This window comes from Indicator indicator, chromosome 16, assembly GCF_027791375.1.
Source record: "Indicator indicator isolate 239-I01 chromosome 16, UM_Iind_1.1, whole genome shotgun sequence".
Taxonomy (NCBI): domain Eukaryota; kingdom Metazoa; phylum Chordata; class Aves; order Piciformes; family Indicatoridae; genus Indicator; species Indicator indicator.
This window is the reverse complement of record NC_072025.1, coordinates 9141148-9159942: the sequence shown is the minus strand read 5'-3', so window position 1 is coordinate 9159942 and position 18795 is coordinate 9141148. Positions and strand designations below refer to the sequence as shown.

General features: G+C 39.4%; 1 protein-coding gene across 1 annotated transcript in view; it reads right to left on the bottom strand.

The window, feature by feature from the left end:
* Nucleotides 1-1526: 1526 nt before the first annotated feature.
* Nucleotides 1527-18795, bottom strand: part of PRTG (protogenin) — an 83652-nt gene continuing 66383 nt past the window's right edge. Inside the window, 9 exon segments of the mRNA XM_054388191.1 lie at nucleotides 1527-1916; nucleotides 2981-3085; nucleotides 4073-4238; nucleotides 5147-5267; nucleotides 6181-6363; nucleotides 10174-10344; nucleotides 11063-11190; nucleotides 12806-12992; nucleotides 13518-13613. Coding sequence (XP_054244166.1) covers nucleotides 1527-1916; nucleotides 2981-3085; nucleotides 4073-4238; nucleotides 5147-5267; nucleotides 6181-6363; nucleotides 10174-10344; nucleotides 11063-11190; nucleotides 12806-12992; nucleotides 13518-13613 — 1547 coding nt within the window.

The following is an 18795-nucleotide window of genomic DNA, read 5'->3' as shown; positions in this document are numbered from 1 at the left end:
GGAAAGAGGAGTGGAGAAGAGGACTGGATATAGATACAGGCAAGTTTATAACATTGGATGATTCCAACCTCTTCCCCCTCTCTTCCTCTCTCCTATTAAAAAACAAAACACCATACCCTGTCAGTTTGCTCCACGTTTCCATGAGGCAGCTCAAAACTGTTCCCTGAGTACAGGAAGAAACAATAACAACAAATCCCTAAAAACACTAGAATAACTTTTAAAGGAGGTAGTATAAAACAGGAATTGCATGAGTTCAAGGCAGTAACAGTACTCATCTCTTTCAACAGACTCTTCAACTAAAGCTCTGGCTTTTTTATTTCTCATGGCAGCCTAACCAGAGTTTTAAATTGGCATGTGGGTAGAGTCACTCACTGAGCTTCCTGGCTAACAGCACACTAGGCAAAGGCAAGGAGCAGGGTTGCATCCTAACAACAGCTCTGATGATACTATGATGATAGCAGTGCTTATCAGCACTCAAAGCTGGGTACAAATGAACTATAAACTCATGATACAGTTTACTTAAAACATCTCAGAGACATTTAAGGCATCTTTTTGTACTCCAAAGCAAATTTATGAATACCAAAAAGGCATAAGGCAAACCAGTAATTTCATAATATATAATGCAAGGCACCATTGCTAAGAAGTAACTGTGATACTGGAATGCTCAGCATTATTACCTATTCCATGACACTCAGACAGAGCCAGACTGGAAGAGTTGAATTATTTTTCCTTTTGCCATGCTTTTTAGCACTGACTGTCAACAAAGGGGCAACATTTGTCACTGTGAAGAACCCAGTGTGTCCCAGAGCCCTAAGGATAGCTATAGACATCCTGTCAGCAGTTTTCTGGGGAAAAGGCACTGTCCTAGGTTTACTGGGGTTATGAGAATCAAGAGCTAAAAAAAAAATCGTGGCTGTATACAGGGAAGCATCAACTCCAGCTTTCCCAGGTTTTAGCATCCTCTATGTGAACCACATTAAATCAACACATTTTATACTCTGAGGTTTCCTTGTTTTTAAAGACAGAGCTTCAGTCAAACAATCTTGTTCGCCTACCTATACAACTCCCTGATCACTGAGCACACACATGTACACACATTCTACACATAAGTGGAAAAGAAAAAAAAAAAGCCCAAAACTACTAGGAAGTTTCAGTTCCATAGCTGAGACCAACTAGAACACAAATGAGGTAAAGCAGTCGTCATTCAGAGTTCACCTCTCGGCAAACTGAGGTAGATAGTCAGCAAAAGGGCCAACGGCCTTCCCTTTGCTCCAGTGACATATTTTGAACTTTCCTTTAATCAGAAATTTTCACTGTCATTTCACATTTGTTGACCACTGAACATTCAAAATGAGTGAGTTTTTAAAACCAACCAACCAACCAAACAAAAACCCCCAAACATTCAACAGAAATACGGGATCACCTCCTAGGTTAGTCAGGTTTTCCACAATAAAACTTTGGCTCCCTGTTCATTGTCCTTCGAACAGACATAGACTGCAAGAACATCAGGCGTGGCCCTAGGGATGTCAGTTTTGCACTGCTGAGTGTATCTGAAGAGGTGAGGTAGGAGTCTGGTCAGTAGCAAACGGCAGAGGAGACTCTGTGCTGTTACTTATGGCAGGGTTCATCGTGTTCGTACCCAAGCCACTGCTCACAAAAGGACCGGTAGCAGGACGGGTGGCACTTGTCACAGAGGAAAGGTGTATCTCATCATTAGACTCGTGAGAAAATCTTCCAGAGTCCCCAGTCTCGTGGCTTCCTTCACTGTTGGCCGAATACTCTGTATCAGCAACAATACTGAATGGCACCTGGAAATTAGACTGCTGCCCAGGAGAGCTGGGGGAGTCATCCTTTCTCATCAGTACAGTAGTGCCTGGCTGATACAGACACACTGCCTGGACAAATCTTCTCTGAGGCTACATGAAAAGCAAAGAGAAAAAGGTTGTTCAGCCTCAAGAAAGCTGAGCCATAATTTGAATTTTTACTGCATTTGCTATCTCCTATTCTGCCAGAGTGACTCTAACAGCATTGGCTTGGAACAATCTGAGCTTTCCTACAGGAGGTTAAAAAGAATCAATCTCAAGTCTTGCTCATACTTTTCCACAATAGATGAAATAATCCCTTCTAGCTAAGCATGGCTAATCAAGAATGATTTCACTGGAGAGACCTGAATAGCATTTTAAAAACATACTCAGTAGAGCTCTATCCCATCACTCTTTTAAGCATTTCTCCTTGGATGGCATCAATTATTTTTCTTAGAAGCATCAAAAATATGCAGCTGCTCCTGGAAATATTTTGGAATATGAATTTACAACATAGATATCAAGACTTCCTATTTCTCAAACATACAAGAGCACAATACAAGTTACAATCCAATAAACATTAGTGAGGTGCCCCATAAGTGTGCATATATATGATAATGTTCAGGATTTGGTTTAAAACTTCCGTTTTAAACTCTTACTGTTCTCATCTAAATAGCAAATGTGTCCAGTGCAACAATTTCAGAAGCCAGACAACTCTACTCAGATTCTCAATTTCTTCACTACTGTGGGTAAATGAATTTCCCTTTTTGGGTTTCTCTTTAGCAAACAAAGTTTTAGCTGTCAGAGTAGGAGGGGGTTCTCTGTATTTTTAACATTTTTATTTATAAATGTAAATTTAATTTGTATTTATAGTTATACAAAGTCTCTGCAGATGTAGCACTACAGATGGTATTGCACAGACCCAGTAGATGGAAATCCTGCTCACAAATAAAAGGGCCCAAGCACGAAAGCCATCAGTTAACTGTAAAGAATTGCAGTATCTGACAACTTGGGACAGGAAATGAAACTTCCATAAGACTTGACTACTAGGTAGAACACCATCAACCTTAACACAACTGAAACTATCCACTTAAAACTTAGACCACTATGCTTTTCTATAAATAGAAAACTGCATCTCACAGTAAAGATTGCACATCTCTGCCCATTACACCAATTACCTCCTCAGTCTTCAACTTGTTAGTATCCTGGAAGAATAGCCACCTTTTCTTGCAGTTAGCTTTTGTGACAGGCCCATAGCTGTTAATGATCAGATCAGATCCTCCCTACAACAGAGGGAGAAACACAGACATTTATTTTAACAAATTACATCTCCAAGATATTTGAAAATATTTTTTTACTCCTACCTATTGGCTCCATACTGAAAAGGAAGACAAATGAAGTCTTAGTGCTCAGTCACATTTTTGTGGTCTGGTATTCATCTACTGCTCAAGACAAGTCAAGACCAGATCCATTAAATCTGGCAAGCAGACAGGTGAGAACCAACAGCTATAATACTGCAAATACACAGCAAAATTTTCCAGCCACTGCATTTGCTTTACTACTTTCAATGTGACCATTCATAGACATCGTGTCTGTGCCTGTACTGGGGTCTGTTTCCATCCCCCAGCTCTTGCTGTACATCCTCAGGGAGCAGCTCCATTCATGTTTGCAGTGTGCACAGAACAAGCCTTAACTCAGTATGTCTGCATGTGAAAGTGAGGCCAGTGTCACTGTCACTCTAGACTCCTGGACTGTAAGGTTCTACACATTCACTGACACATCCTGCCATCTGGATTCATTTACAATTTGACCAAATACAAGTTTGTAAAATGTAACATTGTCTTACCAGTAAATAGAAAGAAAAATAGTAATTTCTTTAATACCTGCTTAGTGTCATTCTTGACTAGATCATGAACAGGCACTTACAGAACTAGGTGCTGACAAGGATTCACACCTATCTCGTTGGACTAGCAGAGGCCACTTAGCAACCTTAAGTCTATGGAACCTTTATCCTTTGATGCTGTGCCAGAGCCAGACTGCAGCGTGCAGAGCCAGTGTAAGATAAGCGCATTGAATCAGATCTTTAGCTGAACTTTAAGATAAGTTTCGAAAATTTGATCCTGGATTGCCAAACTTGTGCTCAACTCATTAAAAAAACCTCCTGTGAATTCATAATGTACTTATTTTACTGTTGATAGAGACTCTGATGTTACAGCAATGAATTCTAAAAAAAGGATTTCTGTTTTGGGAGTGACTAAAACTCACAGTACCTTAGCATCGATGAAGCTGTTTCCCATTATCATTGGCAATAAGGATTCTTCATTCTCTGCAATTCCTTCAATACTCTTCTCCACCTCATCAGCACTGGGTAATGAGATGCTGTTCCGTGACAGCTGGTCAGTGCTTTGCTGAACAGTTTTAGGAGCAGATGCTTTCCTACACAGTGTTAAGCAGGAAGAAAATTGACCCACAAGAAGAAATACAAAAAATCAAGGATAAACTTCAAAGCTATTATTAAACAAGTAGTATCGACATGTTCTTGGCATTTACATTTTGTTACATGATACTCCTAACTACCATAGAATTTAAATGTTATTGCTTGTGATAAAAATAACAGCTGCTTCCAGTTTACTATATGCAGTAGGCTACAAGCTTATGTGAAGATAGGAATTGTCATGATTAGTAATATTTCTTGGAGGAAGTAATGATATTAAGACCTTTATACCATGCTACAAAGAGACTGTTTCCCAATCCATATTTGTTCCTTCATGTATGCTGAAAAACCCTTGTTACTAAAATATACTTTCAGATAGGTTTTTAATTTATTAAGTAACTTATATTTGTTCTGATTTGAAAGTTTCAGGCAGAGTCACTGGGCCAGTTTATGCCCCATAGCAGATAATAACAAGACAGATGGAGTCTTGCACCGCTGCAAAGAAACTGCATCATGGAACTGCTTTATGTCAGAGTTACTCTTGTAATTCTCAAGTTGCTGAGAGATAAAGCCTTGCAAACTAGGTCTGTGCAGGCTGGAGGGTTAAGCAGGAAGAGCAGATGATGTAAAGCGGCATGCTTATCTGACTAAAAGGGGGTTTTATTTGAAAACATGCCTCATACTTGGTTGCCAAAGCACCACTGACTCACTCTGTGGCTTCTTCCTTCTTTTCATTGGAGAAGGGGCTCAGGTAGAGTAGGGAGAGAAAACAAAGTTCTTTTTCTCCACTGCTGGTAGGAATAGGTGAAGAAGATAGTACTTCAGAGAACTTAGCACTTTTGGAGAAGGCAGCATGTCCCAAGAGTCAGGGCACACAGAGAAAGCTCAGTCTTTGAGAACAAAAACATACCTGGCTTTGCTGCGATAAATTAAGATCAGGACACAGATGAGGATGCAAGTCAAGGCTATGCAAACTCCAACAACAATGCCAGTCATTGATTTCTGGTCCAGATGGTAATAGTCAGCATAAGCTACAGCAAAGAAGAACACAGAAAGGCTCGGTAAATAAGAAGACATACCCCCTGCTCTCTGTCAGGAAAGTAACAGGGTTAGAGTGCCAACCACAGAGAAAAATACTTCCTTTCAATGAGATTTCCAGACCTCTGTCATACATTTTGACACTTTTGCAAATACTGGTACGTCAAACAAAGGAGTGCGTGCAGCCCTGGGGTGGGAGGGGAAGAAGGGACTGCCCCACACCACAGCATCTTTGGTTACCTGTAACACAGAGTAAAGGATCTTTCTCCAACCCCTTCCTTAAAGGGTGCTACTAGACAAAAAAGGGAAAAGGCTTGAGCGAGCCATTGTCACCTAAGACAGTTCACTTAGGTTTATGCTTTGACATCAATATGCCTATTAACCTAATTCTGAGGCTATGACTTGATGTGCTTATTCAGGCCTAAAATATAACTGCATTCCAGAAAGGGAGAAAATATGAGTGAGAAAAATCCCTGTGTTTTAATCTCAATTCAATGTGTAGCAACAAGGAAAAGTTACAAGGTTCATGTACCTGAATAATTGCTGGCTCTTGTCTTTTCAAATAGCTTTAAAATCTGTAGCAAGTCATTAAATATGACGTGTTCTTCAATTCTTATGTGAAGAAAGTACTGATGTTACCTTAATTTCCACAAGGTAACACATAGTTTCCCCAAACTACTGTAGGTGGGCGTTCTTTGGTGAAAATGTATGCTGGTATATCACTGACTGACAGGTTGATTTGGGTTGCTGGAATACCATGAACCAGCAGATTTCAGAACAGATATATAAGAAAACACTATGCTGTTGGGACTGCCTTGTGTAACAGAATGGTCTACTCAGAAAGCATTTACAAGGTAAAACAAACAGAGATCTTGTGACAGCAGTAATCTAAACATTGCTACTGACCTGTGGAATCTCCTGAATCCAAGCGTTTAGGTCTCTGATTAGACTCTGATGTCTCCTTTGGCAAGACAGCAAGTTCTACCGCATTTGAAAAAGGTCCCTCTCCCACTTCATTGGAGGCTGCTATTTTGACCAAGTAGACATTTCCTGCTACAAGGTTTTCCAGTAAAGCCATGGTCATTGCTCCTAGGAAAAGAATCAAGAATCAAGAATCAAGAAGGTTGGAAGAGACCTCAAGGATCATCGAGTCCAACCTGTCACCCTACACCTCATGCCTATCTAAACCATGGCACCAAGTGCCACGTCCAATCCCCTCTTGAACACCTCCAGGGATGGTGACTCCACCACCTCCCTGGGCAGCACATTCCAATGGCCAACCACTCTCTCTGTGAAGAACTTTCTCCTCACCTCCAGCCTAAACCTCCCCTGGCGCAGCTTGAGATAAACAGATTTGATAAACAGTTTCATTTAGACAAAATCTGTGGGAACAGACATTGGGAGGTGCATTTTCTTTCCAACATCACTGATCACTTTTGTACGTTTCATGCAGGTTACAGAATGAACATTGTGGTTACCTGCTCGTCCCTTCTGTCCTTTCTCAAACTGCTTGAACACAGCACACTGTGAAGCATCAATATGGCTCAAAACCAAGAGTAAAGTACTGGCTACGATACACAGCATACCGATCATAAACCTAGTGCTAGCTGCATTTCAGTGTGATAGCATTTATGTTGTGATCATATCTGTAAGGAGAAGCTCCAGGCATTAAACAGACTTTCAGGCAGAGAAAGTAGGATATTAGATCTCTCTCATGTGATTCAGGTTCAGTTTACCAAATTTCAGGTCTACTTGATAAAACGAACAGGACAGATTTGGAAGAGTACATTCTACCACACTTTTAAAATAAAATTAAACCCTATTCAGACCTGTGTAGGCTTCCTTGATTACTGTGCATCTAAGCTGTGCTACTAAAAATATTACAGAAAATGTCTTTCTCACATACTCTAAGGATTCATTTCCTAAATTCCCTGAAGGCAGGAAAAACAGATTATGAACATAAACAGGATTCACTTGCATTGTCCTTAGACAGGCAAAACTCCTGTCAAAGCCAGAGAGAGCTTTGCCTATCCAGGGACTGCAGACTGTTGCTAAAAATTGCAATTCCTTTCTAAAATGCCTATGTTTCTTCCTCCCATAGAAATACATTGTTTTCTTTTCCTAAATAGTAGCAGTTACAAGATGAAATCTATCCCTTTTTCTCTTTCACTTTCTCAGACTTAACTCTAAATTTCAACCTTTCAAACCTGTTTCAGAAGCCAGAATTTATAGTATCACAAGAGCATAAAATGCAAAGTTGTTTTGTTAACAGAAAAGATTATACATTTGGCAAAAGGGAAGCTACTTCAAAAGCTATTTCAGCTCTTCCATAAAAAGCACCCATTAGCTGAAAGCATTTGAAGTAAAATGTAAGGTATCTGTAACCAAAGGAGCTGTAATATTTAGCACCAGCAAGGGCGAAAGGTCACGTTTCAGTATTACAGGCTCTTTCCCACCAGCTCCTTTCAAATCTGCTGCACTGCTAAAGCAAGCAAGGACTATATCCTGATTTACTGCACTCCAAGTGTGTAAAGGCTGTAACTTCTGATCCATTTGAAGAGAACTAGGGAAAAGGGGAGAGGCAGCAGGAAGATAACTTGCATCACAAATCAGCTGCAAACTGCAGTTAGTTTCTAAGTCTGCCATGCCTTACAAGTTCAGTTCAATCAGAGGGTTTTGAGCTGGTGGATTGGTGAAAATGTTCATACATAAACTAAAGCCTATGCTAGGACTTTTATAGGTGGTAGGGCTTGTTTGTGGTTTTTTATTTGGTTTGGTGGGATTACTATTTTTTTTTTTTATTTGGGAGGGTGTCTTTGGAGGTATGGAAAAAGAATGGGATAAAGGTTTCACACATTTTCTGCAAAACAAGTTTAGTGTCAAGACAACAAAAATGCTATTCATTGCATGGGGCTAGCTGACCAGAATGAATGAAGAAAACCAAATTCTGCTTCCACCTCCAATTACCTACGGAAGGACTGTCATGGGACTATGGCAGTGTTTGCCCAATTTTACTTCTACATACTAATTTTCTTTCATGGACTTTTTGATCAGTACTTTGACAAAGAGCATTGCAGATTGGCCTAATGCGTCAGGTTGCCTAAATTCCATACCATGCGTCAAATTCTAACGTATCTGTCGAAATACAAAATCAGTGATTCCAACATTGACTGACAAAATAATACACTGAGATTTACACCTCTCCATTTGCTCATTCTCTCCAGCACTTTCAGTATGGAAACACAGTTTAGTGTTGACCCTTCAGTGCTGGGTCGAGGGTTGGACTGGATGATCTTCATGGTCTCTTCCCACTGGATGTATTCTGTAATTCTGTTTACTGCTATTGCCATACTCTTCTACGAAGTATCTAAGGTAAAATACTTTTTGAGATGCTTTTCAGTTTCACAGCCTGGCTGAGCTGAAGTACATCCCTGAAAGCAATTCAGCCACTTTGCTGTGTAGAACAAATACAGTGTAATCATCACCAGAATGACAAGATTTATTCTTCAGATATCAGGTCTCTGTGAATTTAGATCTGCTGTTTTTTTCACTGAGTAAAGATTAACGTTAAATTGGTCCTTTAATATGGCAACTTTACATCTCTGTTTCTTTCAACAACTTAATGGGGTAACTGTATCACTGTTTCTTTGAACAAATTTAATAGTGACAAATCACAGGATCAATCTTCTCCCAATAGTTAGACCTCACTGGTATTTCAGAGAGTAGTTATTTTTCACAAATTTTTCTTAAGATTCATAGTCATTTTAGTGTTACTCTTCACAACTGACCATTCTATTTAAGGCCTGCCCAACAAATACCATTCTGCTCCAGCAAGGCCAAAGCAGCACTACCACCTTTCCAACGGGCTACTAGTCCCTCGTCCTGTCTTCAGAAGCAGCACAAAGGTCAGCCACAAGCTTTGAACTAGAACAGTTCACTCTCACTGATGGCAAAACAAATTGTCACCTCTGAGTGCATCCTCATTCATTAAGTCTGATGAATTTTCTCCACAGAAAATTGGAAGCCTCACTCTGCTGCCAACTAAGCTTTCAGCCATGAAACAACACAGAATAACAAGATAGCAACTCTTCCTGGGCAATCCTCTTAAATAAGCTACTCCAGCATATGGCTTTACTCTGTAACACTGAGCTTCCCTCTTTGATTTAATAGTTATTAGAACATTATCTATTCTGAACTGCCTCTGTCTGTTTAGAACACCAACTGCACAGTAAATACCTTTTCCTTTTTTCTGTTCTTGCTGCAGCTCTTCAAATTGTAGGACCATTCTGTAAAGTGCCTATAAAAACTGAGACCATATCTGTATCTAATTTAATTGCAGATGTGACTGAAAATCATATCACCATACCTGAGCTCCTGGTAGATTAGCTAGCTGGGGCTCAGCAGCAGAATAGATCCAGAGAGTTAAATTAAGTTTGCAGAGCAATTTATTTGGAGTAAGGTAAAGTTCATTAAGCAAACTGAGCTAACTGGATTTGCAATGATGAAGAGAAACGTTTGTACAACACCACATTTATAAATTTATTTCTGGAGAGCAAGGCATCTCAGAGACTTCATATTTGAGAGAGTACATTTACAAAATAAACCATCACAATCATGGTTACAACAGAACTAAAATGTACGTAATTGGATTTATGAGATATTTCACTTCACAAGCACACACTGAGCTCCAAAGCAACAACGGCAGCCCCTCTCCCCTCAACATCTGAGTATTACTTGGATATTAACACATTATCGTCACAACCATGGGAGTAATTCTAAACTAATTATGACTTTTATGTGAATCTTTATATGAATTTTGCTTACTCTAGTCCAAGGGAGCTGAAAGTAACAAAGCATCTTATAAGTAGCATCATTGTCCAGTTCATGTTTTTAGTTTACCTTCTCTGTGCAGCACTTGCCATTCCCCAGCAATCCAAGACTTCCTGGATGCATACAGGATAGTATATCGTGTAACAACTGTTTCAGGACCATCAGGTGGCTTCCAGGAAACCAAAGCAGTATCATCCTCTATCAAAGTCACCTTCACTCCTACTGGAGGGCCAGATGGTGCTGCAAGAATGGTAAGACAATGCTATTAGACTAACCTGATTTACAGACAATTAAGTTGCTCAGAAACTTGTGCAGACCTAATGGCTACTGCTACATCACAGGTAAACAAACACATACTGCTCCTTAAGAGAGACTCTCCTGTTAACTCTGATCTGGTCAGTAGTTTAGATTTTGCAAAACCAAATTTTGTAGATTTCCTTCAACTTCAGAAAGAAACAGTTACTGACAATCCCCCACATCATTACCCTGTGAGCAGGTACGTCCCAGATATTGCAGTGCTGATAATACAAAACTGAAGTTTTTGATTTTCACTGACCAAGATGGCAGAAAAGCAAACCAGCATCAAGGGCAGTAGATGTGTAATGTTCTTTCAGTTTCTAAAACTTCTTGGGTTTAAAATATGTTTTTGCAATGCCTATGAATCAGCCATGCTTCTTCAAATACATATTTTAAGTTTTCATTCAAGTTATTTTCATTCAGTGGTTGCTAATGGTCTAAGTACCTTATACATTGCTGATTTTTGGTGGATTTTGAAAAATAATTTCACAGTTCCAAAACAAGGACTTTCCTGACAGCATTTGTCTATCTCTCTCTGAGAAAGCATAGGAAAGTATTTTTCTCTTGTACAAACAGCTTAAAATTAATAAGCAATTTTTCAGGCTTTTTGGTTTACAGTGCTTTCTTTCTAGGGCCATGTGGTCCTCTCCTAGTGCCTTACCTTCTGGAAGGGTGGTATGGTAGACTACTGGACTCCAGGGACTAGAGAGCTGGTCTACATGCAGCCGAACTGCAAATTCATACATGGTTTTTGGCTCAAGACCTTGAACTAACATGTGAGTCTCTGACCTGTGTAGATGAAGGAATAAAATAAATTTAGCAGCAGCAGTTGACTTGCAAGATCCCAAACTCAAATGACATCTCTTAGGCACTGTGAGTAGATTCTCTCTGTTCAAGACAAACCATTTCAAGTCCAGACACGTGGTCCATCTGCACTGTCTACCTGAAGATGTAGTTGGGCAAACCCTGGATCTCTCTGCTGTCAGTTGACTTGAGCTCAAGTTTTTATAAAGGCTCTTAGGACATCTAATGCACAAGCAAGTCCAAGGATATTATTGCCTAGATCACCAGTGTGTATCCCCAGCTCAGCTCTTTCCAATTTTCGCCATTGGACACTATGCTTCAGGTTGCAGTAAAACTTAAACTACAACCAACATCACACCTGGGAAGGCACCTGCTTTTGGCTCCATCAGCTATTCCTGTACCTGCCTTTCTGTTCACAGTACAGACACAGGCTATGCAGGAAACTTCCACTTATGGCCTCTAGGGGATGTCTGTAGAACACGAATATGCTATGCTCACCTTGTAGTGGTATTTTGTCATTTATTAATTGTAAAATTCATTATATTAATTATAACATTGCAGTTTACTATTTGATCACAAAGTCAGTTGTAGACATTCTGCTTTATTTTGACTCTCTGAGTGGGGGAAAATCTTTCATATATGCCTGGGTTAATTTTGGCTAATAATACCGAAGTCAAGATTAGCCTCAATTTAAAATGGTGTTCCTCTGCAGATATTGCTTTATTAATCTCCCTAAGTATTTTCATCGTTCTTACTGCAAAGGCAGTCACCAATATTTGCAACAGTCTCATACTATCACAAAAAGCAGCATTCACTGCTATGCTCCACATTGCATGCTAAGAATTTTACATGGTGATTTACTGTGTCTAATCATGAAGTCAGAAGTTATACAGCAGGGGATGTGTTCTTTGAAGAGAAAACCATCAATATTAGAATGGAAACTATCCTTTAAGACAGCATATTTCTTATTTAGAAAGTCTGAGTAAATCCAAGCATCGAAGGAGCTGCATATATACTGGTTCCCTCAACAGCACCATAGCCTGCAGCATAGACAGTCACAATGGAGCAGTCTTCTGCTCCCATGCCACCTGGGCAGGGAACACTAAGCCTAGGCAGAATTTCTTCTCTCTTCTGCCATTCTGTAGCTCAGGAATTTCTTCTCTGAAAGCAAGCTGTTGTTTATAGTCGGCTTCCTCCTGAAAGGGGTACCACACACTCAGGACTATGACATTGCCACAGTAACATGCTAAAACCCTCAAAATTGCTTCCAGTTTTAAACCCTGGGATGGGACTAAGCCCCATCTTTTCCCAGACAAAGGTATTCAATTTTGCTTTGTTGAAGATGACCTTAAAATTAAATTCATCTTAGACAGCTAAAAAGCCATCACAAGGATCACTGCTAGAGTATTCAGCTGTTCTAGGAACACATTTTAAGTAACCCAAGAAACAAACTAAGCAGCCACCGGGCAAATCACACAATCCCCTAAAGGGAGATGGAAGGTGTAGAAAAAGGCTACTAAGAGAGGACAGGAAGAGTAAAAACTGAGTGGGATGGAACTGGGAACGGGAAACTAAGGCTCATTAGTAGCTCTGCACTTACGTTTGAAGGTAAAGAACCAGAGAAGCATTCTGCAGCCCCACTGGGTTGCAGCGGATTGTGTAGTTAATCACTTGTGCAGATGTGAAGGCAGGCTTTCCCCAGTGAAGGTAGATAGAAGATGAAGTGTTAGCTTTGGCATAGAGGTGGTGAGGAGGTGGTGGTGGTGGCACCATGCGATCACGGACAGCTGTTTAAAACAACAAAGAGATGTGAATTATTTAGTGAACTCCATACAGATATTACTAAGATTAAGACACAGGTCTGAGCCCACAGTTTTAGAATCAAATCTGCCCCTACCCAGCACTACCAGGAACCTGGTTCAAGCTGTTAAATATCCCTCCTCATCCTTACATGTCACATATTACTTCTGTAGTTCCACTTATCAAAAACAAAGTCGAAACTACAAACAGAGATGAGGAAGAGAGATAAAACTCTCCTAAGATACATAGTACATCACTAGATAGATGATGTAGACAATCCAATACAGGAGGAAAATGTGCTTGGTAGCTATCTTGTTTCCTCGGCTGCAGGACATGAACACAGGAGACGGCCTCATAGCAGATGCCTAGGACAGTGTTTATCACAGATATGGCTCTTTCTGATTCTTTGGTTTACACCAAAATGATTATTTATAGGTTAAAACCACAGAGCTACTGGGATCTTGAAACAGCTCAGCTCTCAATAAATTCTTTCATGCACCTACAACACTTACAGACACATCCTGGAGTGCTGACTGTTTGGTCAGCCTGATAACCTTCTTCCATACTGTTATATGCCAGCAGCCTTACATGATACTTTCTTCTAGGATCTGCACCAAGAGAAAGGAATAATTAGACTCAAATTTAAAAATATGGATTTTCAGACTTTTGCAGCTAGTGAGGTAATTGATTCTCCTGCAAACCTGGTTCAAAACCTGTCCACCACAGTCTGGTATCTCAGGCTTGCTTCTGATGCCCCCAAAAAGAAATCAGTGGGAGTAGAGTAATTATCACATTTCTGTCTGTAACAAAATGACACCTTCACAGCTACAGAGCTAGTTTTAATAGTATGATTCCGTGTAATGGAAGTGCTTTCAGTCTATAATAACAATTTGTTAAACAGCATGAGGTCCAGAAAAAACATTTATTTCTGGATAAAGCAGGCTGTAATGAAACAGGGCAATCAAAGCAAAGGCAGGAAGAGAGGAGGCAGCACAGAAATAGGAAATGTTTTGGTTCCAGGTTCCCAGAGGAGATACACTGTGAAACAACAGTGATGTTTCTGGCATTGTTTTCTATGACCCTCTGGTCACAATTTCTAGCTTGGAGGGTCCCCATATTTCCTTTTCTCTGACCATGTTTTTGGGTACCCATATTGCAGTTTGCTGCTTCTCTCATTCTCCTAATGATACCTGGCCTTGATCTAAGTGAAAATTTACTCCAGAAAATTGCGTTAGAAAGGGGTTTTCTGTAGGTGGAGATGGCATGGGGCACCCACAGGTGGCTAGGAGTGCAAACTACCAGGATGGCTGAACTGCTTCCCTACAGTCTACTCCCTTGTGACGGTATTTGCAACAGATCCCTTTCACACAATGATTTGTAGGGTGGTGGCATTTGCTACTAGTACACACAAGCTCTTCTGGGTTCAGCTAAACTTAACCTCAGTACTGATGTAGGTATTAGGACATTCTCCTGTTGTTATGAACCTATTTCTTTCTATTAAGATTTGCAGAGGTTCAGATATTATATGACTGTGCTGGTCTTATTTGTTTCTTTTATTCCCTGCCCTAAAATATCATATTATCCCTATCCTCTTACTCATTTTCGCTGAGATTTAACATGGCTTTTCTCACAAAATAAACAGGGACATAGATGACAGACACCACAAACAGGACTTTAGTTTATATCAGATCATTAGCTCCCTCTGCAGTCTCTGCACCAGCAAAACAATCTTAACAATTTTTACTGTTTCCATAAAAATGGCAGAGTAATGTCATAGTAATGCATTTGGTAATATCTTTTCATATTTATTTTGAAATAGAGAATCATTTTGTGCTGTAGCTACCAACTTCAGTTTTCAATGAGACGTTGCTAGGTAAAGTTTACACCTCTATATATGTTCATCTTTAAAAGACTATTTTACCAAAATCTAAATTAAGGTGTGAGAGAAAAGAGGCTCTTAAATTTGGATCAAAGTATTTCTTTGATGTGTTTAACACTAATGGTACAATAAGGAAGAGAACCCCATTCCCATTTTTCAGATAGACTTCAACATCACAAGTAGACAATGTAAATGTCAAAATGTCAAAAATTGGGGGTTTTAAAGCTAAATTCTTTGCTTTGGAGGTTTTTCTCACTTTACAGTATCACTTTAACAACAAGTGACATCAGTTATTCCTTGACAACAAATTGCAATCACAGGAAAGGAGGTGATGGATATAAACACACAGAATGATCTTAAGCACGTGATAAAGGAAAATTTGGTGAAAACTCAGAAAGGTACTAAGATATTATATGTAAAGCACGGCAATCTCTTTAAACTTTGTAACAAACAAAGGACACATGAAAAAACAGTGAGGTGAAAAAACACTGAGCTCGACCAATAACATAACTTCAAAAGTACCAAGTGATTAGAATACATCAAAGTCATGTTATGGTGGCTGAGGCGAATCACAGCACATATCTCAGCAAAGCAGAGCAATAGAGCTTTCCAGGCTTCTTCACAGGCATACATGCATAGGAATACATCCATACGTATACAGGAATTTACATCCATTTAGTGTTTAACTGAAAAGAAAGCCAAAATTTAAGAACAGACCATCAAGATGTCTTTAAGATGTCATTAGGTTTATGCTGTGGAGGTTGCTATTGATTCTTTCACCCATTCTTAGGAAAAAAAAAAAGGGAGTTTGGGTACTATTTAGACTCTTGAACAAGTTCCACACAAACAGGCAGCATCCAGCCCGCCAAGTGTCACAGTCAATCTTTTTCTTTACCAGTTCCTGCAGAAGAGACCCCTGCTGCATTTCCGCAGGACATAGGATGACAGACATGACAATTTATCATCCTGCCGAGCACCTTCAAAAACTCTGTGCCCTTTGAAAGTGGTCACCCAGAACTGATCACCTTCACTGTGAAATGAAGAACAGCTAAGGTCTAATGCCCTGCTGAGCTGAATGAGGAGCCTGTGAAGTCTGTTTATCCCCGCTGCTTTTTCTCTTTTCCTTTTTTTTTTTTTAAACCCAAATTCTTCATTAACACTACACTACAGGGGAAAGAAAGAATACCGGGATGTGGAAGAAAGGCGAAAGTGTAACTCCCCCACAAAAAAAAATTAAATCAAATGTCTCTGAGAAAAAGACATTTTATTAAATCTCAAGTGTCTTTAACACTCTATGTTTAGAGAAAGCACAATGTTGAATAACATTCATCTTACTCTTGTATAATGCAAAGAATTATCTTTATATAGAAGAACCTGTTTAAAAATAGTCTCTCAACTAGTCTCTATCATCTAAAAAAACCCCAAGTTTAGTTCCAGCTCAGGACATCATGGTTCAGTTAGTAGCAAAACTAGTTCAATCTGAAAATGATGTCAGAATTTTGAAGCCGTCGCACATTACTGCTTCTATGCTTGAAAACCCATCTGCTGGTATCTTTAATTGAAGCAGCAACTGAGGAGGACTACATTATGTACTAGCCTAGAAAAACTTAAAAGTAATCTAAGAGGGAGAATATAAAACATTTTTAAAGACAGCATACTGAGCAGCAAAATAAATCGATGTGAAACTTGCTTCACAGATAACACGCCTAACATTAGTGAAGAAAATTCAAAGAAAAGAACCTGCTGAAATGCTCATCCATGCTGACCACAGCTTCACCAGATGCCAAACAAGACAACCAATAACCAAAGACCTGCCTCCAGTCCCAACAGATACTTGCACACTGTTTTATGAAGTGCTAGAATTCTTTTTTAATCTGAAGTAGCCTCTGTTTAGAATATTTTTAAGAACTGTTTGTATTGTTTACAGGGCCTATGATCTGATTTGTTCCTTAGTGGCAATCTCAGTACAAACTTGGCATAAACACTTTCATCTAGCAGTTCATCAGCTGGATCAAACATTCAAAGCCAGACATATCCTTAGAGAGAAAACAAACTTCAGGAGCTTTCTTATCTTTCCCAGCACAGGTATCCTTTATAGTTTACACATAAATCATTCACAAGAGACTAGGGATGGCAACCTGGGGTGATGGCAGTCTTACATTTAGTGTACACCATCCATGTACCTACACAGCAACAGGAGGCTTGAGAGGCTCAGTAAACAGGGGAGTTACTGAGGCCATAAGTCACCCTCAGAACAGACTCAGAAGTAACACATCTCTCCGAAGATGACTGCTATTCAGAAACAAATTAGGTGCATTAATTTGCTCAACTCCTTCAATGCAAATCCAGGTTAAGTAAAAACAAACAAAAAAAAATCACATCCTGATTACAAATCTGCATTTGAAAAAGTTCTCTGAACAGTTCTCTGAAAGTAACATCAAGTCACTCCGGTTAATTCTTTCGCAATTGCCAGCATTTGGGTAGTGCTTGAAAGTCCCTCCCAGATCTAAGTTGAACAGGAACAATTTTGTAGCCTATTTATCAGCTGATTGAATTTGTTTCTGCTGACTATGTTTTGGTTTGGTTCTTTTAGTGCTGCTGACATTAGGTTATTGCAAAATTAAGTGTCATAACACCTACAGCTTGTTAATAGGCTTTTTTATTACTATTACTTACATTAGTTGGTGGAAAGGATGCAAAAACTAGAGTTTGTAGAAATCAAGAGGCCAGCACTGATGTTGACATAAACATGACAATTCATAGATTTTATTACCAGAGTGCCCCTGGAGTACAGAGACTGTCTTAAAAGATGTTACAGGCTGGATGTGACAAGCTGGCACAGCTTTACGCAGTACAGTCAATCTGCCTCACACACCTTTTATATAACCACAACCTGTCAGCATTTAAAACCAAGGTAGAAATTTTGCCCCTGGTAATAAGACTTCTGTAAAATAAAGAGTATGAAAAAGCTAACACTGATTAATTCCAAATTATCGAAATAGATACTTTCCAAAAAATCACTAGTTTACAATTTATGTAGGATCAGCCTCATTTTCCTGTGGCAATTTGTGTAGGTAGGTCATTGCTCCCTGATGATACTCCTCTGGAATTCCATATCCTGTCATTCACTCTCCCATAACCAACTGCAGCCAACCCTACTAGGTCTTTCAGCAGCAAGGCACACGGGGGAGCCTTCTCCTGGTTTGCAAGTCTATGAATAAGTTCTACACTTTATTGTAAAGAGATGAGAAAGCTAAACACTACAAGCATGAGAAAAAAACACTAAGATGAACTATCATTTAAAACATTGTAACTTGATTGTTACTTGAAAAAAAATTAAATATTGCAGTAGCTGAAGCTTGGTAAGAGTCAGGATGACAATGATTTGTGTATTTTACTGTCTCACTACATCTTTGACATATAATCTTAGAGATTATGTTCAGCTTCTCAGAAAGCAGATAGGCAGTTCACAGCAGTTAGTGGTGTTACTGCTGTAAAAACAGATTGTTCAAGAAAAATACTACATTACTCTCAGATGTTCCAACCCTGGGTTTGTGACAACAATTTATTTTGCCAGCATGGAGGGAGAATGACAGCTGTTTATCTGTCTGGACACAAGAAACTGAGTGCAAGTTCAAAAACATAATGAAGAATTGAGACTTGAGATTTATGAGCAGTTCTGTCACTTTACAGTTCATTGGAACATGGACACTTCATTACACCTGCTCAAAGTTATTCATTATTCCTTAGTACTGCCATCAGACCCGCTTCTGTATACATTTTCCAATTCTCTTTCAATAAGGGGAGAAGTTGCTAATACAAAGCAGCTGTCAGTCAGAAATACTGATGTTCAGATGTTTCCATTTTCTTTTCCAAAACTTAAGATTTTAATATGTTCAAATAGCACATTT